Source organism: Lepisma saccharinum, chromosome 4 (genome assembly GCF_977018435.1).
Source record: "Lepisma saccharinum chromosome 4, izLepSacc3.1, whole genome shotgun sequence".
NCBI lineage: Eukaryota > Metazoa > Arthropoda > Insecta > Zygentoma > Lepismatidae > Lepisma > Lepisma saccharinum.
In genome coordinates this window covers 62,191,393-62,218,975 of record NC_139232.1, presented here as the reverse complement: position 1 = coordinate 62,218,975, position 27,583 = coordinate 62,191,393, and the positions used below count along the sequence as shown (strand labels likewise).

The 27,583-nt window shown below is 38.7% G+C and overlaps 1 protein-coding gene across 2 annotated transcripts in view; it reads left to right on the top strand.

Annotated features, from left to right (window-relative positions):
* The window catches only part of IA-2 (tyrosine phosphatase IA-2), a 619,991-nt gene that overhangs the window by 383,225 nt on the left and 209,183 nt on the right, over positions 1-27,583 (top strand). For both annotated transcript variants that reach the window (XM_083120601.1, XM_083120600.1), the window contains exon 14: positions 9,011-9,078. In XM_083120601.1, coding sequence (XP_082976727.1) covers positions 9,011-9,078 — 68 coding nt within the window. The remainder of the gene's footprint in view (positions 1-9,010; positions 9,079-27,583) is intronic.

The following is a 27,583-nucleotide window of genomic DNA, read 5'->3' as shown; positions in this document are numbered from 1 at the left end:
TGAGAGGGGAAGTGAATGCATGAATAGAAAATTCCGGTTTCACTTACCAGCTGTTAGCAGCAGCTCGTACGGCTTCCCTCCGCCCACTCGCTTCCTCCCCTTTCCTACTGTTATGCGCGACCTTGCTACACAGATTCCAGAGACAGAGCATATCTAATATATTTTGAATGTTTTCTCGCGAACTCAGAGGTTTTCCGCATCCATTTCATAACTGAAGCGGTCACACGAACAACACTGTAACTGACACTCATACAGTTTGACAGAAACAACGCTACAACCAGTGAAATTGCTTTCTCTTGCACATTTTTCTTCAAATCATATGCTGCGCTGTGTAGAAGAGGCTAATATCTTTCTATAAAAGATACTCGCTCACTAAAATAGTGAGAGTGGAGACGACTCCACCAATGAACACGTGAGAGGGAATAGGATTGTGTGAAGGGGGAAAACGACTGCAGTTACCAGCCTTCACAGCAGCGTGAACTGCTTCTCTTTGCCACTCGCTCCCCCTCCCCCCTTTATCTGCCGCTATTCGCGGCCATACTCCAGGGATAGCCGGGACAGAGTATAAGGACAATGTTTTTTACACCTCTGTTGCCCAAAACGTTAGTTACGCCGTTGTTTGTGTGACTTTTTTAATTCATTATTCATTCTCATACCTCTATCAATCTAAGAGGTAAAAAAATACTGAAATATTCGATGAAATATATCTGTTTCTCAGCTAGTGGTATAAGTACTTCATGTCTTTGAGCTGCATCAAGTCCTTGAGTATTGACGGTAACAATAAGGGTGGCTTGTAGACGCAGAACTTATCGAGATTGAAAACTGAGAAGAATGCGTTCTCTTCTATGCGAGAAAAATGTTCCACTCAACACCGTGCCTCTAAATATAAAGAATTTGATCGAGGTGGTGTAAAACTTATTGCAGAATGTTCAAACGTAAGTTGTCCAATAGTTGTGGTAATACTTTTTAGGTTCCCTCAAATATCCCGCTGGATAATACAGTCACCTAACAATTATAGGGTTTCGAATTCGCTATCTCGTCAAGGCTCAGCTTGAAGTTTGAAGTTATCTTTATACCTAGGCTATGAAGATACATGGAGGAGGCTGTGGTGTACGTGGCGGGTGCAAAGGTAATGGTTCGCAACAGTGGCGGCGATTGGATGTCAAAACTGGGGATAGTAAGCGAGTGGGGGCAAGGACAGTGTATTTTCTCTTTGTAGATAAGGCTTGGCATTGTTAAGGAAGCTGCCCCCACGCCCCTCTAATCGCCGCTACTAGTTCGCAAATCGAGGTGCTGCGATCATCATCGCACGGCCACAGTGTTCATCATGCAGGTTCCCATTGTTGTAGATAACAATGAGAAGAGTCTCTTGTTTTCATCATCGTTGAAAATGGAAGCCACCATCTACACCACATCGACTCATAATAGCACAATTCGACACTTGGTACATAAAGAAGCGTGATCAACTGGAAATGATGATTTACTCAAGTACTTTCAGGATTTCCAAAAACTTTATTTTATGCAAAATGGGGCATGAGAATGCAAGTTAGAAGTTTGTGCAAAATATGTCATGTTTAGAAATGGGCTAGTCACGTTTGATCACTTCATTTCTACTCTACTGTAAGTAAGACAGATGCATCTGAGTTTGTGTTACGTTTCAATCCGTCTAGATACTTTTGAAATTCACCTTTGAATGATCCATGAAATATGCACGTACTAACAGGAAAGAGTATCGTAGACTCCTTGTTCTTTCTTCTTGCGATACATAAACCAGCTCTGCTGCAACAGAAGATAAAAGATGACAAGGTCATGATAAGAAAAAAGAACAAGTTGAACAAATATGGATGAAAAAACGTTCTTGCTTTATTACTTGTCCTGCGTAAATGGCTTACTGACGAATTATCTTTCCCTTACTCATCTCTCTCCAAGAGAAAAATATTAACAGTTTTTATGTGTAAAGACCTTCCAACGTTAGGTTCTTTGAGTTTGACGACTCGTTCCTCTTCTTCCTTTGAAAAACAGAAAGAATTTCATTTTGACGAAAATGTGGAATTGTGCTGAAACGTGAGAATGCACGTAGAATAAACATGTAAAGATAAAAAAATATTCCATCGTTATCGGTTTTTTGGTCAGATATATGCGAGTGTCTCTATTCAGGACGTGTGGGCATTGGGAAAATACGCAGAAGTGCTCCTCGCATAGGCAAAAGAAATAAAAAGCACCTCCAGAAGAAGAAAATACAGCCCAGCACGCATATATACTTTTGAAGATATATCTACCATTCTATATCTTTAAACATTAATGGCAGAATGACTAAAAGAAGATAGTCGAATTTGAAGTGTGTGATAGCGTGATATTTGTTAGTGCAGCAAGAAATGTAGGTAGGGTACGCATATAAGAAAGGCTTCCACATGAGCATAATATCTGCTGTCTTAAATTTTGCGTGAGAAGAGCTTTACGAGATATAAATATATTCTTATAAATAACTTAATGTCAAAATATTAAATAATACTTCATCGTGGTATTAATACAAAACACAAGCACATGTTTTCAATTTAGTTTTAGTAAAAATATATTAACATATCTCTATCCGCTATAATAATTGGCAAAATAACACATTATTTAAAAGCAAGGTGATCTGTAAGGTTAAATATGCAATTCAAACTTTTATTCACGACAAAAATAATTCCGGTCTAGGAATTAGTGTCCTTTCACCAATATCATCATATCATTATTCATCCTCGAAAAATATTGGATTGATCAGCCCAGGATAGGGACAGATGGAAGGCTTGTGTTGGTACAGCCATAAACCTTCGGGTTTAAGAAGGCTAGAGTTAGTTAGTTAGTAATTATTTATTCTCATATTCATGATTAGCCAAAAGTGACATACAGTCGATGTAAAAATAAACAAAATCAAACAAAGAATCAACGACACAAATAGACCCATTTGAGGCGAGATAGATGTGTTTTGCTACTGAATCCTTATGGGAACAGGCTGTGCTGCTAGAGCATACCTATTTAAAAAGAAGTTAAGAAAGGGGAATAATAACTAGATGGATGCCGAATTCAGTGCAAGTGTCGTCAAATTATATTCTCTTCACGGGCGTAGAAATCTCTAGCTACAAGCTAGAGGCTGTCCACAACACAGCGTAAAAAAAATGAACATCCACAACGAAGAATTTGTGTGCGCATAGGGTGGGTCGACAAGAACAAGCGCGAAAGTGATATTTAATTTCTTTCGCTCAATTTCTTTAGCGCATATTCCACCTCTCCCACTGGGTCACAGTTTCTTATCTTCATTCACTCTCTGAAAAGGCAGCAAAAACCAGTGCTTGCCATGGAGAATCTCTTCTATTATTGTGGAGGGAAGAACTCTGACAGAGAATTCAAATCGTTGGATCGATTGCTCTTTACGGCGAGTCATTTCGTCATTAGGAACTTTCAGTGAGGATTGTAACACTCCAATTAGTGAAGTCCCCTCAGGAAATCCCGTTCCGTGATTTAACGTTATTGGGTCATCTGATATCGTAGAAAGCACCCGTAAGCCTTGTACACTCGTCCGAACCAATTACTTCAGCGGAGATTGAGGATCTAATTCCAAGTAATTTCCTCATTGTGGTTTACCTGCTGTAAAGCCTCGATAACGTTCATTTCCTTGTGGTTCCCGTACGCGACCAGTCAATTCAGCTCGGTGTGAACGGATGCTTCCAGCTATTCACCGCATCACGGGTGATTTCTGAGTAAAGGAATCACACATTCAAGTAGGATGACAAGAAATAATTCAATAACGTTTATATGTGTACAGTGACACATATTAATTGACATCTTTCTAAATAAATACATGTAATAGCAGGATATCAAAAGTATCGGGAACCTTCCCGATGGCGCAGTGGTATCGTCGTCGACTTGTAATCAAGGGGTCCTGGGTTCGATACCCGGTGGAGTCACATAGTCGTTCGGATCCAACTTTAAACTAAAGGTTCAGTTCCGATTAGCTGTGCGTAATGTGGACTTAAAACACCAACTCAAAACGTCAAAACTGTCGCGTCGCGTTATATGTGGTTGCATTTTTATCAAAGCGGAACTAATATCTTGCTTGGTTTTCAAAATAATCACACAAAACTTATTTAAAAAAGAAGTGGACAGAATGTCACAAGAGTAACGCAGTTTTAAACTTCAATGATAAAATCTTAGATTTTAACCAAGGTTAAAACACTGTCATCGTTTTCCAACATGCATGATGAGAATTGGTATTGCTTGCAGAAAAAGAATCAATATACATCAAGGTAAAATTTACATGATTTTTAATTTTATTTTGATCTTCAAGTAGGAGGGTTTTGTTGGTCACAAGCATTACTTTTTTTAATATTAATACTATTTATTATAGTTTCTTTTAACATGAAGGTTTTGATATTATAGTAAAAAGTATGCTGAATAAGAATATATACAATTTATTTAAGTCCTGTAGTCCTCACCCGCTACATTTTATGACGTATGTGAAACATTGTCTCAGATCATTATAAGAGGAACGGTTTACATGCCACAAGACAATAAATTCTTTCTGAATTTCCTTCATACTTGTATTCCCTAATCATCTCCAACCTGTTGCTTTGCTTCCATGTGAAACCTACAGACTAAAAAAATCCCGAAAACAATTTATAAGGATGTATCGCATTGCTGTTACACACAAGGAAAAACTTCGACATAGATTAAGAACATGTTCGACATGAAAGGGGAATTCAAGTTTGTTGTAACAAAATTCATCTAGCCAGGACTCTTCTTTATTTACGGAGTGGGTAGCGATATTTTCTAAATGAAAGTTTTAAATATGCAAAATAAAAAGAAAGCCTTCAGCAAATGGTCAGAGAAAGAGTAAGTGAAGAAGGGTTAATGTGTTTTGCTTCTGATATACTACTTTCCTCCTCCTGGGGAGAGCCCATGAAATCAATATGGAAACAAAGAAGAAAGACCTCACGTATACGCGAAACTAAAGAGGCTGTTCTCAAATCCTCGCTTTTGACATTTTTAACCTGTAAATATTAGCCCCTTACTTTGTGGCTACCCCTGTAGGAAAGCGATAAAGTATAGATGACTAGAAATGAAAACTTCTATAAAACGAATAGACGTAACAAATAACCGAGCAACAAACTTGAATTGCAAGTGGAAGTTAATCATGGTTTGATAATAAACGGGAAGGAGAATCAAATTTGGAACCTACTGAGGACTTAATCGAAAACGTCTGGTAAAAAAAGAGTGCATATTTCAGATTTTTGCAAGCTTGAACGATCAATATCTCATTTAAAAATGTCTGATGTGGTGGGCACCGCCGAGTGGCCCTGACCCCTTCCGTCTTTGTTTCCCAGATTTTTACGCACCTTCTTCCCCTCTGGGTCTGGAGGGAGAGAACCTCCATTGTTCTCTCGCAAATGATTTTTAGGGGCTTCACTTGTATTTCTCCTGCACGAGCATTGTGTTCTGTAATTTCAGAAACATGTAGCGGGGCTTTTCGGAACTTGACCGTTGGCGAGAGAAGAAAATGCAGACAAGAGGGGAAAGGGGTGAGGGGGGAAAAGGGAGATCCGAACGTCGGAGTTTTGCAAAGTTGGTTAAAATGCTCTGCCAGAAGCTCCCAAACCCTAACAATTACCTTCGGGGTTGGTTCCGAACTAGGCAGCTTACGTCGCCCCTTCCTTTGCTCAGACCGGGTGTCGTGTTCGTTCGGAATGGGGTTGCATCATCCAGTCAAACGGTTACAGAGAGAGCTTGATGCCTGCGCTCTGAAGGAGGAACCTGTTGAATGCCTGAAAGCTTTGAGAGCTTTCAGACCGACGCGACAAGCCACATGCGACAAGCGACAATCGACTCGTGTCCAGGGTTCCCATGTTTAAAACAAAAGTGTTTAAAACACACGTCCTTGCTTTTTACAAATGTTCAAATATTCAAAACACAATGTTTTGAACATGTTTTTCTAGACTTGTTTCAAACACATTTTGATACTTGATATTTCATAGTTTTTGGTTACTTGTGTTCATTGGCCGAAAATGTATGTTCAGATACAGAGAAACATACCTAATGACTATCCGTAGCGTAGGGCACTTTTAAAACAACTGGGTGTTTTTTTTTTTTTTACAAATGTTTAAAACATTTTTATAATTGAATAGCATATGGATGAAACCGTTTTTTACACACGTAAAGTACTGCGCATAGTTGTTAATGTCAATGTACTTTTCTTGCTTTCACGATTAAATGGTGATATTTCGGAAAACTGAGTAGCTACCACGAGCATAGAGTGGGGACTTGCAACTGCAGATTTGTTGAGCCTTCTCGAACAGCCTACATGCAAGATTTACGAGTAACATAAATAGGTATTTCAAGAAATTAGTCAATAATTTACTTTTTACCTAGGAATACAGTCCATCCTTGGATGATTAACCGATTCCTTATCAACCATTATTTTTAGAAAAAAGTATTCTTGGCATTATATTTTAAACGTTTTATTTGTTTAAAACATGTTTTGTTCTTGATTGAAAGACTGCTTATGACATTTAAAACATCTTTAAAACTAAAACCTGTTTTTGTTTCTTTAAAAAAACACAAATTTTCCCCACTCGGCTCATGTTCCTTAGAGACAAACCCTCGGTAATAAATGAAACCTTCAGAAATGAATGAAATGGATGGTTAATGCAATGATACATCCATGCTATAACCAGGGTTCGAACCTCGGACCTTAGCCTTCGTAGCGCGTTACAGTGACCACTCCGCAACGGTTTGTGTTCAAGAGACAGAGTAGTGAATGATAATATTGTAATATCTACGGCGAGAAATCAAATGTTCATAAATGAGAGGTTCAGAGCACAATTGACGTAACTCCATTCAATACAGTTTTGAGAAAAAGGAACATTTAGATAACTTAGTACTAGTACTGTGTTTAGTTGTTAGAGCAAAAACATAGTGATATGAGCAAGAATTTGAAACTTAGGATATACTTACTTCTAGCACTGAAATATTGATACTACACACTTATAAGTTATACGGTAACTCAATTTTCATGAAAATTGGATTTACGACATTTTTGCTCTGAACGGTTCAAATGTCATAACATCTACTAAAATATGGATGTAGCTGCATGGAAGAATGGGGAAAGATGGTTAGGTTTGCCTTCATGTAACGGACACTTGCTACTAGTTCTCAGCGAGCAGATTTTTCCCTCGTCAAAAGAGACTTATACGCTCGTTACAGAAAGATCGTCATTTCAATGAGCAGCAGGGATTTGATCCCGGTACGTCCGAATGAACTGCATTCTCTCGCACCGTGACGTTTCATTTGTTACTGGCTGAAACGTGATTATCATCATCTGCTTTACCAAAAAGAGGCACATTACACTCTACGGCTCACTTTGAAGCCTTTTTTATGAACCACATTTGCGGTATGTGCATGTGGTGGAATGGTCTAAATGCTGCTTAACGGAGTGTTTCTCGTTACTTTGTTCGTTTCCAACTCAAGAGAAACAAAGAGGGAGGGTGGATTGTTTATGCATATTTTTTTTCATTCATGCATTCTTATCATTCGTTTATGTTTTATACCATAAACGGACACGCCTAATGAGAGGCTTTGTGTAATGTTCATTTCGGTCTTTCTTTGTTCTTCCGCCACGGCATGGTGCGGGTAGGATTTAATTAAATCTTGCACCAAAATTAATACGTTGAACCACAGTCTCAAATGTACGGTAAATTCTTGTACTCTACGTACACACTAGAGTCGTCATGTGACGAATGCGTTTTTCAAGTTTCGGTTGGCTGAAAATGTCGCGTGTTCTACTTAAAATGCAACTTATATTATCCGTTACATATTTATAATCGAGGGATACATTGGATTTCTTAGGATTCTAATATCACCACTCATTACTTTCCAGCGAAAATTCTTGTATTGAAATTCTATTTGAGAACTTTATATGCAGTTGTAATTGAAAACAGTGGTAACTTCAGATGAAGAATATATAAGGGGCGAAGATAGTCAAGCAATTCAACTAAGTAGAAATATGCTCTTGAAACCTAACTGTATATTTTTGTATGATATTTAGGGGTATATTAAGTGTGAAAAACCAAATAAATCCCATCCTTCTACTATCTCACTCAGATTTTTCGCTAAATTGATGTATAGGAGGGCTGGGGTAACATAGTATGTGGTTGTTAAACGTTTCCGATACGTTAAATAGACGATGACACATTTTATATTAAACCAATTTTCTCTAAGTTTTCATATTCAGAACCCCCACCTTTATCGAAAAAAATCACTTGAATTATTTTCGTTTTTTAAGTGAATATCCAGGAGCATATAAAACTGGCATATTTGCAATTTTTGGAACTCGAGTTAGACCGAGGAATCTTTATCTTCAAATAACGACTCACGTTCTATCCTGTTTTTCTTCTCATTAAAAGTGCCAAGAAGAATGTTTCTTAAATATTTCTAACTTGTGTTTAAATTAGTTATTCTGTCGTACAACCCAAGTTCGTTTTATTTGTTCGGTTCCAAAGTTAAGGATGAAAAGGAGTTCGTATTTTGGTGCACTTTTAAAGAAAAAATACAATTCTATTACAATTTTAAATGGATTCTCACACGGAGTTTTAAGGTAAATAATAAAAAAACTTTTGATACTGAAAACTCAATTCCGACTTTAACATTAAGAAAGTTATAGCTGAAAACGAATTGGAGACAGGCGTTGGTAAACTTGCCTTGAGATTTACAGTATATCATAAGACCATTAAAATCTTAGCTAAAATGCACCATGAAAAATGGCGGTTTCTATTGTTTGCAAATATATTGATTTTATTTCAGTTTCCTTCTCTGTCCAAGGTAACTTAGCGATAACCTTATGTGTGCATAATGAATTTTATCTAGATGGCATGGCATAATAACTATAGATTTACTTTTATAGATACATAAAACTATCTTATTCTCATAATCGGACAAATTTGGAGGAGATTCTTATCCATGTTTCTCACTTTTGCAGATGGCATAAAGGACAAGATAGAGAAAGAGATCGGCGTGCAGGTGACATCTGCAGGAATTGGCAGGAGTGTGAGTAGAATTTTTTTAAACTTATGTCCATGTGTGTGTATGTACAGGGCGTTTCATCAGAAAAGTCTTACATTTCTTTGGCATTTTCATACTTGTTCACACACGAAAAGTGACGAATTGCGGACCTATGTAGATGCCAACACATTCATTCTTGTTTCCAGGCGAAGAACATTTTTTAAATATTTGTCAGACATTTTTGGAATTCTCTGTATGAGTGCACAGCTATTCAAGAAAAATGTTAAGTTTAAACAAGAATACAGAAATACAAATATTGAATAGGTGCACCTTTTGTCTCTCTCGCAGTCATGTGTCAATCAACAGTGATGACAGTGAATGACAATTTTAATGTACGCTTGTACTTCCGGGATACTTTTCCTCCTTGCCTAAAACTGGCATTGTAGGAGGGAAGATAATTTCCAGATTTCGTGTGGTAATGATGAAGGGCTACGTGGACATGAAATATGCGTACAAGCAAAATTCGTGGGCTCTTGAGTACAGAAGAAAGTGAAGGGGTGTGGGAATAACGCCTGCGATAATGAAAGTGGCAGGTATCGTGGAATCGGTGTGCATAACAAATATGACCAAAAGGCAGGTCAGAAAATGTCATGGATGCGTATCAGTGAAGTACACGGATACTCAGAATCCTCAGAATATCCAGATTTGCTTCTTAAAAAGCTAGAACTTCACGAATCGGCAGCCAAAAGTAAGATGTATATCAGTCAAGACTCAAAAATTAAAACTTCAATAATTTACTTTCAAACATGCAATGGCACAGGAAAAAGTCTTCCATCACTTGCGTGTATAGTGAAGCTGTAGTAAGATATATATTTTCAATAATGGCTTAACATTTGTAACATTGCTCAAAGGCGTGCATTTGCTGATTTTTTTCTGTGAAATGATCTTTCTGACTTTTCGAAGTTCATAATTTTTTTAAAAAAAATACTGTCAATTTTTAGTCTGGATAAAGTACAGGGAAAGTTTGTAAAATGATAAGTAGCAAGTGGCCTCCTTGTCCTCGGTGGGGAGAGGAGATATGTACGCAAATTCCACGTCATCTGTAACTTCCATCAAGGCAGATGTTACTCCGATCTCTCTTGCTTTTCCTCTGTACTCAAAGTACACAAATTTTGCTTGTACGTGTATTCCACGTACATATCGTTCTCGTCACCATGATAATGGACACAAAATGGTCTCTCCTTACCGTCAGCCGACATATTGTAAACACCGTCGCTTGATCGTCAAAGTATTGACTGTAAAATCCTAAGACTTTCTCTACCTACCTCTAATAATTGCCCTATGTGTGAAATGTATGCGAGAGTATTTATGTGTACATGTGTGTCATTTTTTGTGAATTATAATTAACAATAAAAGATTCCACATTGTGAGAGAGTCGGTAAGTGTAAGTGATATGAATTTCCCGATGTTTCTTTAATTAAAGGCCGTAGCGAAAACCTTGTCCTTCTTTATCCTCGCGTAGAACTTTGGTAAAAAGTTGTCAATGGACCATTATGTTTGGTTGGCTGAGGTAATGATCTAAATAAGATCAGTCGAGGAGAACGGTTTCACCTATACTATTCTAAGTTCGTCCTTATGTGTTTCGTCCTGTGTTTCTTGGAACACTCCGGAAGTGACCTTTTAGATTCCTGTGGAGGCTCCGCTATGAGGGTTGGTTGTCGCTTTCGCTTAACAAGCCGTCCTCTGAAACAGCTTCAGGAATGTTGAACTATCAGGAGAAAGGCAGTGGCATCTCAATATCTTAGCAACGGTATTGGTGATTTGGATTTTTTCAGCAAGTAGCATGGAAGTTACGGACTGATTGTCTGCCACCGTTGACAACACTGGATATTAACGGACATCTTCATGGCGTGGTGCGAAGCACAGGGGAGCACTTTTTTTTTACTTTACGTACATTAGAAAAGAGTGGTGCGTTCACTGATAATGATGCTGAGTAATAAATCAAAGAAGATAAAGAAACAAAATAGTTATTGAGCATAAAGAGATGGTAATAGACGATCTGGAAAGGTGATATGTGGATATTTGAAAATATACGTGGGTTGTAAATTTAATAGTGTCAACACTGTCAGGAAAGGTAAAAGGTGATAACACCGTGCATGTGCTATCAGGTAGTGCGCAATGCCAGTTTGGGCCCATGTCGATGTGTGGAGTGCCAAAAGTGGTCGGTGCAGCGAGTGTTGTTGTGTGTGTGTGTGCGAGGTTGAAATGAACTCCATTTTGTGTACAGCCCTAAAGAATGTTTACAAAGGTAGAACAGCGATTGTGGACCAAAACTCAGGTGGCCCGTGGCAAAAATGCACGAGATTGTCATCAAGATTTGAATGAAGCCTGTGGGTAGCTAGTGGGTAGTGCATTTCTTGAGGAGGTTGGGATGTGTCGGTGAGAACAACCTCCAAATGAGGAAAATTGCACCAAGCTGGGCTCCCGATGTTGTCACCATGTTGCCAGGTATTGTTGCTACAGGTTTCATGCAAGTTTTGATGACAATTTTTTTTTGTCACGGGCCATCTGGGTTTTTGGTTCACAATCGCTGTTCTAACTTTGTAAACATGCTTTAGGGCTGTACACAAAATGATGTTCATTTCAACCTCGCACACACACAGCAGCACTCGCTCCACCGACCACTTTTGGCACTCCACACATCGACGTGGGCTCAAACTGACATTGCTCACTGCCTGATAGCACATGCACGGTGTTATCACCTTTTCCTGACAGTATTGACACTTTTAAATTTATAACCCACGTATGAAATTTATGAGCACCTCATCCTACTTATTATTCTCAAGATCAATAAATATCATCACATATTTAGAGAATTGTGGCGTGTAGATGTGCAACAACTAATCGCATTAATATTTGATAAGAGAGGTTAAATAAAATTCATATACAAGCATGACAAATCGGACACCAATTGTCACTGGATTTGGATTTTCTATTTTGAATGACTTTTAAGATGAGATTCACGTATTCACTTTATACTGTATTGTGTATATTTATAATCAACAATGTCCAGAGCGAATGCGTGATTTCCTTCTTCGTTTTGTTTACTTTTGTTAGATATTCTTCACGACAGTGATAATCTAAACCTATCAGAATGCCACTCTAAACGGGAAGTTGAGAGCGATAAGTGAAAAGAGATAAAATCTATTGAAATTAAACAGAAAACAAATAAATACAACTTTATTGCCTTTAACATTTTGTATGATCCCAATAAGGAATTGTAATATGCCGCTTCGAAAATAAACCAACACTTTCTAAGACTAGGAAATACTCACGTTTGGTCCACTGCAGTTGAGTTTTGGAAAATTGAAAACAAATACAAATTGTCTGGTCTCTTTGTTGTACACTCACAAAGTAAAGAGATTCGGGATATCATATCTGGCAAAACGTCATTACTTGCATTAGCGGATCTACGTTTTACTTTGATTTAATTCTTTCTTAACATGTTTGTTATATCTTCTCGCAACCCAACTTCAGAACCTCCACAACGCAAACTTTATGTAAGGTTTAGAATAGATTCTCTGTGATATTGGATTTTGACACATGTTTAGGATATATTTAGTTGTTAGCTTCCAGTGTGAGACAGCATTTACCGGCAACTTATACCCTGTCCCAGCTAACTGTACAGCAGGGCCGCGCATATCGGCAAAGGAGGAGGAGGAAAATCGATTGTTGAAAGCGCAGCGTTGCCAACCGTACGGTCCTGACCGTACATGTAGGGATGTACGGTTCAGACCTTAGTCCGTACGATAAATGCACGGCTTGTCAAAATTTGTTCTTGCAGTTTTATCCCTAATATTTCCCTAAGAAATTCTTAAACCAATCGTACGGACCTGGAGACGAACATACGGTCCGTTTGCAATGTGCGTTCGGTATTTTCCTTTTCAAAATTTGCAACGCTTACAGATTTCCTCGGGGAAATCGGGTAACTCCCGTCGTCCATTACACAATCCCGTTTCTCTCACTGTTCATTGGTGAAGCCGTCGCGCGTCACTACTTGCGCAGAGACTTGTTCTCGTTCGCCTGGTCTACAGTTAGCTGGTACGAAGTTTAGAAGTAAAATTTTAATTTGCCTGAAACAAGCTATTCGTAACAGAGTATGTCATGCAGAGGATATGTTATATCCTACTGAAAAGCTATGTGAAAATTGTGGCTCTGCAAGGAATCGAATCCCAATTGAAGATATATATGGCATTAGCGTGTACCTGAGATGGACGTTATAAGCATACACAGAGATCTAAGTTACAGAAATTGCTAAATAAGGTAGGTTTGGTAGCTCAGTGATGGAGCATTAACTAAGAAAGCCAAAGACCCCAGTTCGATCCTTAGTTGAACCAAAATCTCTCCTTTCTTTTCCAGTCACTTGTACAATTCTAATATTTAAATCTTTTAGACTAAGATTGTCAACAAACAAACAAAAATGGCTTTATACCACCTGTGAAAACAGGAATTATATTTGAATTTCAGTATCCGATCTTTCGTTGGAAAGTTAGAACATAGTTGTTGCTTTTTCCTGAATCTCTTTCCTCGTTGGTTCCTTGAACTGTTTCTCGTTCCGCGTCCCCAGGAGGCAGCAGGTGTCCTCTTTCTCACATTACTTCCTGCGCGCTACTTCTACAAGATGTTTCGCTTCCCGAGAAAACTGGACTAATCTGCTCAAGTAAATAATAGATAGTGGAGTAGTTTTGGCAGTACAACTTCTCCCGGTAGCCGAAGGAATTCGAAAATTTCTGACAAGCATTCAAAAGATAACGAAGATGGTCGAGGGCAGAAGGTTTGAATAAATTGTTTTTTTTTTTGGCATGAAATTTCGCTTGAAGCCATCAATTAGCAATCGCTGAACTTAGATATGCTATAAAATGCATATTTATGCTGGCGTGTAAGCGTAAACTCGTACCATTTTATGAAGATGTTCATCCATCTCGCTTGGCTTTCCACAATATGCCGATGATTGCATTTGAACTAGTTAACTTTTGCATACCGAGCCATTCCCATCAGTAAGTATCACCGGAACACAAGTTTGTAACTCACAGTGGTTTTCCCTTGCATACTCCACTAACTAGTGCAACGTGTCGGTTTTCATTTTCAAATGTATTATTGGCAAAAACTATTCTGAGTTGTGTGCGGCCGATTTCAGGAAATACCAAAGCGTAACATCAAACCATCTTGCATCTAATAGGAAGTTCCTATGCACTCTGAAAACCTTGTTAGTGAACCGAAAAAACTTCTGAAATAAATAGTGGTTTATGGCAGGAAGTTGCTTTAGCTTGCACGTTTACCATGGGCGAATCGGTGAGCTCATACTCGAAGAATCCTCATTTCCATTCTCAAGGCGAGAACGTCTCATCTGCATCTAAAGAACTTGAAGAAGAGCAACTTTATTTAGAATGACTTCAAAGTGAAATGGATGAAGGATGAGCAGATACACCGGAAGGTGACCAAATATGAGGTATATAGGTATGACTCGCCCTGCGCGAGTCCTTCAGGCGACTATGTTTGGCCACAAACATGGTCTGCAGAGTGCATGTGATGTTTGAAATATTTCAGAAATTAATTTGCTCCCGTGAGCTAGTCTTTCTCAAAAGTTTAAATCCAGAATAAATTTTTAATGCTCTTTCACAAATATCTAACTACTTCTTTTACTTACAGCACACTAAAAACTGTTAAGTTTCAGACTAACACGTCTCTCGCGACTGACATTGGGGCAAGGATAATTGTCTGCGTTCTTGTCCTTGTTTGTCCTGAAACCTCCTTTACAGTCTGTTTTTATTTATATTTGTTCTTTTTTTAATTAACGTCGCTCTTTCTACCAGTTTGGCTAATCGCGACCGTGAGGAGGAGTTATAATTAGATATATTTGATGAATTGGCACTAACAAATAAACACCCATATCGAGGACGGTGGCGAGGTGGGAAGTCAATCATTTAACGCTCTCAGCTTTTAACATACACATAACAGATTTTTTTAGTCCGTAAATGTTTCATATTATGTTTATCTGGCTTAACCAGTATGACGGAAACATTTTAGATCGCTAGATATTCGTCAGTGTTTTCTGTAGCCCTGCACAGTGATGATGATAATCCTCAAACCCACGTTTTAAATGTAAATAAAATTGAAATGTTCCAATACGAAGGCGTAGTTGCTGATATTGTATTTTAATCAAGGTGTACAAGGTCAGTTCTCGGAAGAAATTTTTGTAGGGGTGTTCAGACCGTGCTAAAAAATCGAATAATACAAAAACGATAATAATTATCATATACGAGTAATAAATTATTGTTTTATTGCGAAAATTTTATTATAACCTTGCGATAGACTTCCACTAGAGGAGCCACAATACATATGAAAATATAACACCTGTTTTTCTTTGATTTTCACTTTTCTTACCTTTATTATTCTGAATTGCATAATTAATTATTTATTTGCCGCGATTAACTAAACCTGGAAGAGAAGCGACAAAGAATAAGGAAATTGGAAGCAAGCGAGAAACGGTCTTGTAATACAAACCTGTCAGACCCGACGAATTGCGTGTCAATTCCTCTGATTTCCACATATCCTAATCTTTATGCTGCACGCCTTATTTTATTGGTTGGCAGGTTGTCTAATGCAAAGGATACGTCAACCACTGAAACACTTTCAAGTAGCAGTAGCATACCAAACTATACATATGTAACGTGCTACAGTGGGTCATGTGGCATCTTAACTCCAGAGCATTGTGAAACATTCTAAAGGGTTCTGTTTGTCAAATGGTGCATTCATCCAAAATACGGTGGATCGTTAGTTACAACGTGTAGCATGGAGACCCAGTAGGAAAATATAAAGCAATGGCATTACTACTAGTCAACAGGAAACTGATTTATATCTATGTACTATAAAGTGCAAGATATGAAAGCAACTTAAGTCAATGCTCACACTTGTCACTGGCAACTGATTTTGCATATTCAACTCGAGCTGATTCTCAGAATTTAGGCATGTAGTGTTGAACATTATCAAGACTTTATAGTTTCATCATAATATTCCATCGCTTCTAGCCATGTACCCAGTATAGTTAGTATTTGGAATATATGTCGGTAAACGTTAAAAAATATGGAAATTATATTAAAAATAACTAAAACATACTCTAAAAGTTAAATAATAATTTTCAATCTTACACACCACGATTCTGTGCAAAATAACATGATTTTAGCCTCATATGGAGATATGTATTTACACAGAAATCCATTCCCTGCAAATCCGTGTATAAAAGCACAAGCGAAAATATATTCCTGGTAAACATTTTGTTGCAGTATTTGAAAATTTTGTTGCAGACTGTTAGTAAAGTGTTGTTTCTCGTGTAAACAAATGTACTTTCATTCTCCCTCTTGTAAATTATGGTGAGTCAGTATTATCTCCTTCTTTACCATCATAAGATAAACAATTCATTTTAATTTGTAATTCTGAGTTGCTTTTCCTTACACACTATCCACGAAATATGTGTACACAAACAGAGAGAGAGAGAGAGAGAGAGAGAGAGAGAGAGTGGCAGAGGCGGGCGTAAATGAAATTCACCGTGGGAACATTGAATACATGATGACATCCAACTAGGGTCTCCCCGATGGCGCAGTGGTAGCATCGTCGCCTTGTAATCAAGGGGTCCCGGGTTCAATACCCGGTGGAGGCACATAGTGGTTCGGATTTCACTTTAAGCTGTAGGTCCAGTCCCAATTAGCCTGTGCATAAAGTGGACTTAAAACATGAAATCAATGAATGAACAATGACATCCAACTTTTTACTTCAAGTCCAGTCCAGACTACCTTCTCTGAGCATGAAATGTACATACTATAATTAACATTTCCAAACTTTTTACTGTGCCTAAAATTATAGATACGTGCCTCGTTTTTCCATGGTATATATTAGTTTTTCAAAAGTCATTAATTACATACTTATATATTTACTCTTTTGTATAAGCTCTCTTTTATGTACAAATCTTCGTCGCCAAATTTTGAGAATTGTATATACGATGATACACGTATTGTATGAATTTTCATTCAGAATTTTCCACATCACTCATTCATATTAATAAATAACCTATGCATATTTTACTTGTAGGTAATACATTTATATTCACACATTAATTCTCATATTATATGTCTCACTTTAACTTTCAAAGAACTGCACAAGCAGAGCAAACAGAAAGGTTATGAGAGAGAGAGAGAGAGAGAGAGAGAGAGAGAGAGGGGGGGGGGTAGGGAAGGAGTGAAATTTACCATTCTGAATACAATCGCTTTTGGCATTCCACCACACAATATTGCTTCACAATGGAACAAAAGAACTGACATGCTCGGCATAGATTTCCCATTGTTTATGAGGAACACTGTAGTTCTGGCTCTGGGGTTGCTAATTCCACTCCAGAATTCAACATCGCCCGCAGAAGACAAAAGAATGGAATGCGAAAATTGCGAAAATATTTTTGAGCCGAATGGTGAGGGGGAAAGAGAAATGGTAGGAATTATCAATCAGAAGAGTAAAATGAGCAAGAGAAATGGCGGTTTCAATTTTTCATCTTGAAGAAGGTAAAGTGGCTGTTTGATTGTGAAGGCTAACATCGAAAGGTCAGGTGGTGAAGAATATGGAAGTATTTTCATGGATACCGAACTGTATTGTTCAGTCAGGAGCGGCGGGAGAAGGGGGTGTGCTTCTCCCCTCATAATTCAGAAATGGTATTTAAAAGAAAAAATAAGCCTGAAGTTAATTAGCTACTGATTACTTGAAAAGCGGAGAGGATGTACTCATTCGAACGTAGAGTTAATAAAGAAAGAAATGGATGGGTTAGAGTTGCAGTGGTGTAAGTCACTTTGTAAAAAAAGACTTAGACACAGAAACCAGTTCGAGATAATTCAATCTGTTAACAGAAAACGTGAAGTAAGTCAGAGATTCATTCATTCAACTGGCAACAGATGACAGTTGAAGTTCTAGTGATAAAGGAAACAGCTGCAGTGAGTCAGACTCTTTGTTTTTTTTTTGTATTTTTTTAAAAAGTGACTTACACCACTGTAACTTTAATACGTCCAAATTAGTGTACATAGAATTAAGATTGTGATATTTTTCTCAATTCTTATCATACGTCATGATGTTTGGAGCATTCACTTATCGGTGCTAGATTAACGATCTACCACAGACGATTCTGGGTTCGATTCCAGACGTATACATAGTTATTTCTCTGCTTGCCTCTCCCTACATGAATTTCACCTAATCATCAATGGGCCTTAACTTCACGTCAATCTAGTAAGGTAGAGCAAAAATATAAATTAATAAATATCCATAATATATCTTCTGATAGAAATATTTTATCCTTGTTCCGCTATGTTCATATCTGCTACAAAGACTCTTCAACCTGTTGTTCTATTCTTGGTTTGTGCCGACATCTGTGGCAGAGTGGTTAGCACAGGATGGTACGATTCCAGGGGTCCCGGGTTCGAATACTAACCTGAGAATTGGTGTTCTCTGTAATTGTCATTTCATTAATTTCATCATCGTACCATCACATCCTCATCTTCACGATTAGCTAAAGTGGCAGAAAAGTAAAGTAATATATACCAAATCAATCAGAGTAACTATTCTTGGTTGGTGCATTTATCAACATGTATATGTTTATAGTCGTAATTGAGAATATTGTTCTCTAAGTCATGCGTGTCTTTCAATGATTCTCTATAATTGAGTGCTTAATCAAAATTGCTACCTGATATTGTCATTAAATTATTGATTTGGTATTAGTAAGTTATTAGACCTACGAGTGTGCATAGGTGTTGATTGTTCTCTATAAACAAAAACGATAGAGACAAACACGTGGCGAGGAAGATCGGATATATTTGTGGACAAAATTGCATAATGGCACTTCCCTGTATTTATGAACCTGAAATGCCCAAAACGACTTTGTATGTCTATAGTTCTCTCAAATTAATTAAATTGTACATAGAAGATGCATTCATTGTTACATTGGGAGTGGTACATTGCACCACATGCAGAGGAAACACACAAGGAAGTTTTCTTAAAACAAATTTCTGGCACAATGAACTTGACAATATTGCGCGCGCACAAGAATATTCTGACAAATTCTCTGATTTCACTGGTCAACAAAATTAAACTTTGAAAAATGTTTTTGCACCAAAGAAGGTGTTCCTTTTAGTTTTCGAGCTGCTGAAGACGAATCTGAACTTGGTTTTTGTCCTGCACCCTCACATTTAGAAATATTGCCGGTTATTGTATCAACCTTTATACCCCGGGCAAAATCTGAAGGAAATCGCAGAGCTTCATGTTGGCGGCCTTTGTGTCCCTCTACTAATTATCCCAGAATCACAAATGATACCTCGTTGGAAAGCTTATGGAACACAAGATTCCAACGAGGTACATTTGGTACCTATCACTCCCAATTTGTAGAAGAAGAAGAAGAAAATAAGAAAAATTGGGAAAAAGTTAATTTTTGGAGAAACACTTACAGTTGCGCTACGCAAACATAAACTGAGTAAGACACACCCTATACATTAAGTTGGCTAACTGAAGTTGTCGTGTAGGACGAATTTCAATGGAGAAACATATTTAAAGTATACATATTGCAATATACAGGGTGAGTCAAGGGTCCCTGACCACCTCTTATAAAATGAAAGGGAGTTTAGATTGCAGCAATTGGTCATGGTAGTAATATGTTAGGCCTAAGAGGGAAACTTTTTGTTACATGTCATGATAACGTGCGCCATCTTGGTGACCGCCATCTTGGATCCAACTTCATTTCTTTAAATGGGAAAGGGTGCATGTGGGGTATGGTTATGGTCTAGAATTTCACCAGGAAATCAGTGGTGAAGACAAATGTATGAAAACTTTAATGATAACGAAGTTATTAGCATATGAAAGTGATAATTACATATCATTTGCATGTGCTGAACCATGCCATTGACTCAGGCGAAACTAATCCAGATCATAAAGCTGTTCAGGAGGGGGGGGGGGGGGTTGGCAGAAGTGCCCGTGCTGTAGCTCGTGATTTCAACGAACGGAACCAATGTGTTGTCAGCCGCAGTTCCATTTGCAGGGTGTTAAAGATGGTTTAGTGGCACCCGTACAAGCTGGAGCTGCAGCACCATCTCTCTGAGGACGACCCGCATAGGAGAATGCAGTTTTGAATGGGCTGTGGAGCAAATTCGCCATGACCCACACTTTGCACTGCATATTCTGCATTCTGATGAAGCAAATTTATATGTGAATGGGGAAGTGAATAAACAGAACATGCGGTATAGGTCCTCCGATAACCTGTTGTGGAGAGATCCGAGCAATTTGGTTGGTGCTGGGAAGGTCATGGTGTGGGCTGGGATCTGGGGGACACTTATCATTTGCCCATTCTTCATTCATGACAATTTAAATGCAGAGTTCTACTTGTAGTTGTTACAAGAAAACATTTTTCCGTTAGTTTTGACGGAGGATGGCAGCTTCCCCTCATTGTTCAGCAGGATAGGCCACCACCTCATTATGGGCAACAGGTTGGTCACTATCTGGACCTCCAGTTTCCTGGTCGATGGATTGCTCGACGTGGGTCAGTGGAATGGCCTCCCCGATCACCAGAGTTGTCCCCACTTGATTTTTACTTGTGGGGTCATGTGAAGTCATCGTGTATGCCGAAAAGATTCTCGATGTGGGTCACTTGGAGCAACGGATACTGGATGCCTGTGCCCAAATCACACCTCCCCTGAGATAATGCTCCGTGTCCACAGAGCATGGGAGAACGGTCTCAACATGTGCATAGCACAAGAAGAACAGCATAATTGAACACATTTTGTAACTTTCATATGCCCATAACTTCGTTATCATTAAAGTTTTCATAAAAATGTCTTCGCCACTGAATTCCTGGTGACATTCTAGCCCAAAACCATACCCCACATGCCCGCCCCTCTTCCCATTTAAAGAAATGAAGTTGAATCGAACATGGCGGTCACCAAGACATGTAATAAAAAGTGTTCCCCTAGGCCTAACATATTACTGCCATGACCAATTGCTGCAATCTACACTCCCTTTCATTTTATAAGAGGTGGTCAGGGACTTTTGACAGCCGGCTGTATATTGCAATACGTATACTTTAAATATGTTTCTCCATTGAAATTCGTCCTTCACGGCAACTTCAGTTAGCCAACTTAATGTATAGGGTGTGTCTTACTCAGTTTATGTTTGCGTAGCGCAACTGTAAGTGTTTCTCCAAAAATTAACTTTTTCCCCAATTTTCTCATTTTCTTCTTCTTCTTCTACAAATTGGGCGTGATATTTCCCAAATGTAGCTCGTTGGAATCTGTGTTCCATAAGCTTTCCAACGAGGTATCATTTGTGATTCTGGGATAATTAGTAGAGGGCCACAAAGGCAGCCAACATGAAGCTTTGCGATTTCCTTCAAATTTTGGCCGTGGTCTAAAGGTTGATACTATAATTGGCATTATTTCTAAATATGAGAGTGCAGGACAAAAGCCAAGTTCAGATTCGTCTTCAGCAGCTCGAAAACTAAAAGCAACACCTTCTTTCACGCAAAAAAAAAATACACTGTTAACCAGTGTTTTCTGTGTTGCTTGCAAAGCTAGTGATATAATATTTTCGAAAGTAAATTTTCGTAAATATTTCTTGTACACTCACTGCTTTTTCAAGACAAGAAGCCACCTTCTACTAATTAGTTAATGCATTTATACCCTCCACACGCTTTCACGATGCGTTTCTAAAATAAGGGCCAGCCGAAGAAGGCGACCCCTAGTCTGCAACGCCCTTCTCCTCTACTTTATAAACAGCTCGGGTTTTCCTCCTCAGTTTGTGATTTTTGTTTTCCCCTAACTAATCTCCTTTCACGAAGTAATCCCGTACGGCCGTGGTTTGTAAGCGGATGAACGTGTACGCACTGCCACATCTTTATATGGCAAACAGCTGACGAGTCGTTTAGTGACTGTTTATGTATATATTTTTAAGCTTGCCAAGTTGCAGGATTGTCCGAGGCCATATGAAGAATGTGGTTATGTAAATCTATTATGGGCTTTTTTGTTCTGTGTAAAGTCCGATGGTTGGTTGAAGAATGTTCCTTCCTACAAAGGAAATATATATTAGATACTTCTCATTTTCATTATGAAGGCAGATGATCTCACAATGACAGTAAGTGAAATTGGCTGTATTGGATATGTAAGTATCGATTTACAGGTGCATATATATAAAGATGTCGTGAATTTTCTGCTAATTCTAGGAATTAACAATACAGTATATTTAACTCCTATAATTAGCATAAAATCCACATCTTTATATATATACAACTGTTAAATCGGTACTTACATAACCAATGCAACCATTTTACAAATGACATCGAGATTAGGTTTGCTAGAGTCACTTTCAGTGTGAAGATGTATGTAAGTCTTGTTCCGTCATCTCGGCCTCGTCTCGTTTCCGATTGTGTCTCGATTTCTAAACCCCCGTCTTGTTCTATTCTCAGTCTTGGGGGGGGGGGTAGATCCTACTTGCCCCTCAGCCTAAGCCGTTCCTAACGAGTGCATTGTACGTACGAGGGAAAGTCAGTAAATAGGTCACAAACTGATGTGGGACAGCTCAAAATAGTAGGGAGTAGTTTCTGGAAGTGCCGTTAGGTGGCAGCATATTCCACCTTAATGATATTCAGTTGACAGTCGCTACATAGCAGACGCACGCATGGGCAGCTCAGTTTAAAAATGGCGACCGTACTCGAGGACTGTGCGTGGAGATGGCAAGGGTGGAGGAGATGATTCCAAGCGACAGGCGAAAGTCGATAGACAGCATATGAACTGCAATAGAGTATTCTCATGGTTTAGCCTATACAGCATAATACATGATAGTTTGAATTTCCGAAAAATATGCGCATGGTGGCGGCAAACATTTCTCATATGATGATTATGAACGTGAGGTGCGAACTGTGGCTGGAACAGCAGCCGAAATACGTTTATGCAACAGGTTTAGGTGGACTGATAAAGCGATGGTATAAGTATATCAATGTTCGTGGAGATTATGCTGAAAAACAAGAACTGTTTTCAAGTCAGTATCTCACTTAATATATTTTTTTAATAATCGTTTGTGACCTACTTCCTGACTTACCTATGTATTTGTATTGCTTTTATATTCTCTTCATGTACTCTTTTGACACTTTATATTTCGAATTATAATCTGTACATTCTTATATGAACTGCTGTATCAAGGCTGTTTAGGTGTTCTTCGGCAGAATCATATAAGTACAAATATAAATAAATGCCATTATTTATGCATATTAGTGAGGATCCAGAATAAATATTTGTTACACACATATATGTGTGAATATGTTATATATAAAGTAAAATCTCGTCCACTACGTCGCATGGCATGCTAGTTTAGGCGGACCTCAGTCCGTCCCGAAATCCTGCAAACTTATTTCTGAGGAATATAATTAACAAAAATTATGCTGGTGCCCATTTGTGTATGATTCGTCACATTGAATGAAGCCTATAGATACAAGTTAGCACTATGAATAGTGTTTATCCCTCTTCGTACACTTTTAATGCTTCGTCGAAACATAAAAGCGGTAACTGCCACCATCCCCCCACCCCTTCTCGAAACTTCCCCCCTTTCCTCCGCACTTTTCCGTGTAATAATCATAATTAGTATCCTTGTTAGGCATCTTGGCTTTTCAAAAGACTTGAAGATATTAAAGCTTCTTAGAGAACCGAGGAAAGTTTGTCATCAGGCAGAAAGTAAGAGGTAGCAAGCTGTTATTGCTGCTGGTAATTAGCAGTTTTAATCAAGTTGCTGGAAATTTAGACAGAACGCGGTGGTTCCCGAACGGAGCAAGGAAACCTTTTCCAGGGATCTTAACAGGAGGCAAAGTTTCATGATCATTCCGGGACTGCGTCGTTAAGAATGTCGAAATTGGAAAACGTAACGTTCCTCCGCGATTGAGAATTTGTTTTGATTCTGTGCAGCCTCTTTTCAATGCCGGATTAATGATGTTTTTTCGGGGTTGGGAGTTGATGACCTGTGCTTTTAGATGCCACCCATTCGCGGTGTTAATTCACGATTTATTGTTGGTGTTGGAGAGGTTTCAGACAGAAGCGACGCGATCACAAATTGCACTAGATACCTCCCCCTCCAGCTCGTAGAGAAGCATTCACTGCGCATGCGTGAACAGCAGACTAAGGCGACATGTGCAGTTTGTCGTGTCATCCTGGTACGAAAGGTTGTCTTTAATTCTGAAGGTTCGTTCGCAAGGGACAAGTGTTGCTGTCACATGTCATTTCGACCTGAAAGCTCACCTTAGATGTCTGAAAAGGGAAGTTGAGAGGAGTCGTCATTTATTCTTATGTTAAGGGACGCCACATTGTAAGCATCGGATGAAACCCTCTGCTGAACTTCCATTAAGTTTATTTATAGACAATCTCTCTCAGTTAATATGAAGATAACTGCAGCATTGGCACGGTGACGTAACGTAAGTATTTCTCAATTTAGCGAATGGTGTACATTACTGGAAATGTAAATAAATAATGGTTAAATGATATTGATGAAGGGACAACCAAGCCAAGAACCTTCGGTAGCAAACGGCGAGTCGAACACTCAACGCGCTCGGCAATCGAAGTGACATATTTCTATTTCTATTTCTATTTCTTGAGAATCGCACATAATTCCCGGAGACAAGGTTCCAAAAATTTTACGATTGATTGATTGATTGATTGATTTCATATATTTTACTTCGCTTTTCTACCAATTTTGGCTAATCGCGAAGATAAGGATGAATGGTCGTAAGATGAAAGAGATGAAGCGACAATCACACAACAGAGGATTATATTGGACATGGGTCTAGATGCCAGACCCTGCAAATGTAGTCCAGTATATACTAAAGACGTTGACATTTAGGTGTCTTGAGAAAGGATCACCTCCTACTCCCCCAGATTTTACGAACATGTAAGTACGACAAAGATATAAGGGGACGAAATCCTTCTCGAATTTATACCACAGCGAAATATAATAATAACAATATGAACGGCCAGAAAAAGTATTGTATTTAGTAAAGTATCTACTGGCAGCACCAGAAAGAAAATACTAAGAAGGCCGCATTAATTTCTGCGAGGCAGTCACTTTTAACATCCTTTAATTTCCAAACAAAATTCATATTTAGGTTAAATAGGCATTTACTTTTTTTTCGCTTGTATTGCAGGGGGCTGGCAAAAGGAGCAGACTAGTGAATCGGAGGGGAAGGGGGTGTCCGCTTCTTGTTCATCGGATGCCGTCAATGTGTCCAACCCTTAATAGTGTTCGCTGGATGAACTTAATCAAATCCTTAAACATGTAACCAAATTGCGGAGCACAACATGAGTGAAGAACATATTCAGTTCTATATGAAATCATCGAAGGCCTCCCGGATGGCGTAGTGGTAACGCCGTCGCTTTGTAATGAATACCCGGTAGAGGCACATTACACAGTGGTTCGGATCCCACTTTAAACAGTAGCCGATTAGCCTTTCTGTGCATAAAGTGGACTTCAAACAACAATTTAATTCAATCAAATGATCGTGACTACAATTCAATATATTTTTTCTTCAAGAGAGTAACTTCCAATTTTGAACATTATTTTTCTATGAAATCGAGAGAATATTTATCAACTGTTAAAAAGTCTTTTATATATATATATATATATATATATATAATACTGAGGGAAAGGGAATCCCTCATTTTCTGCCAAGCATTTCCAAAATCCCCACCTTTTGTCCGCTCCAATCCAATTCCAGTATATTAAAACACAGCTAGGCCCTTTATTAGACATGTCCTTGCGGTGACAAGTGTGTTCTGCATTCCAGGCATTCAGAGACTGACGAGTGGTAGGGTTGGGAGAGCAGAGATTGAGCCGGCAGGGGAAGGGGGCGCTCAGAGGACAAGAGGAAATGGTAGTTTCGATGATCAATGTTAGAGCCTGATTTTTCCGCGTGAGAGCGCCTCTGCTCGTTACTATGGCGACCTGTTGCTGAGAGCGAGGGTGCATCGTTTGCCGGAACTCAAAGACGGGGGAAAAAACAGATGGGAAAGTAAAGGGAGGGGAGTGGGGCTCTAACGAAGGCGGTTTTTGCACGAAGGCCAATGTGCTAAATTAGATGCAGGCACTTAATAGTCGCAGGGAAACCGTCGGTGCAATTTGGTGGCGTTGGTGTCGCTTTTTGATGCGTGACGCGTTCCCTGTATTAGCCGTTTCGTTATTTGTCTTCGGATTAAGTCATCCAATGGAAAATTACGTTTTATTCGCTTGTTTTGTTACCATTCTGTGCAACTGGGGGAGACCTTTTTATCAATCTGCATTCCAGCGGTATTACATGTGACACTATGGAGATGCTTAATGCAACCGGCGCGCAAACATCTGTAACGTCTATACTTTGGAGTACTACATAGAACCACTTTCGCTCGCTCGTACTAGTTCGAGTCTACCACCCTCGATCGTTTACAACGGAATATCATTTTAATGTGACAATAATCGTAGATGTCGGTCTCCGTGACCTGTTTATCTCAGGGTCATTCCATGTCAAATCATCCAGAATTTTGTAAAAATGTCACCCACCATCCCCGATTTCGATGAAATTCGGTACACTTATAGATCTTTTAATGCTGATTACAAAAATGACATTTTTTTTTTAGATTGGTTAAAGGGTTCATAAGTTTCGCGCTTTATAAAATCTCTTGCGGTTCCACTTTGAATGACACGCATTAGGTTATAAATGATCGTATCTTCTCTCAGGTTTGCCGTAGAAACTTCAAGTTTGTTTTCTTTTGTTCAGAATATTGTAAGCTTTCATTTAAATAACGTTTCAGATGAGTGTATCAATAAACATGTATTTTTATGTATTTTTTTTAGAAAAATAAATGACTTACTTCAAGAGCGAATTTCATGCAATGGCCCCCTTCAATCCCCCCCCCCAATTTTAGATGGCCGGTTCAGAAACAGGTTGATCAAGAAAATCATTTGCATCACAAGAGTACAAGTATACTAGTAGTGCTTACTGAATACTGGGCGTTGGGAACATTAAATATGTAACCCCCGGGAATCTTGTTACACAGTGGTAGAGGGTTAGGACAATGTATGGTATTTATATACACTTTAGCAAACATTTTCTGGGTGAATATCATGCTGAGCTAAATTGAGCCGGTCAGAATGACAGTGGTGTAAGTCAGCGAGGGATTGTGCGGAGATAATGAAGCCTTTGTGCAAACAGTGATAAAAAATCAATGCCGCAGATGTAGTAGTGTAAATGCTCAAAAATACTTGAAAATAGTACCAGATTGTATATGATACCAGTGGATGATGTCAAAATTCACGATGAGTTGTTTAAAATAGCCGTTAATTGACTTACACCAGTGTCATCCGAAACTGTGATCGGGTATGATGAAAGGCGTTACGTTTGCGCACAACGGACGTGTTGAGAAAAGGTGTGTATGAGTCAGCATGAACCAACATTTCCATACTAGCAAAG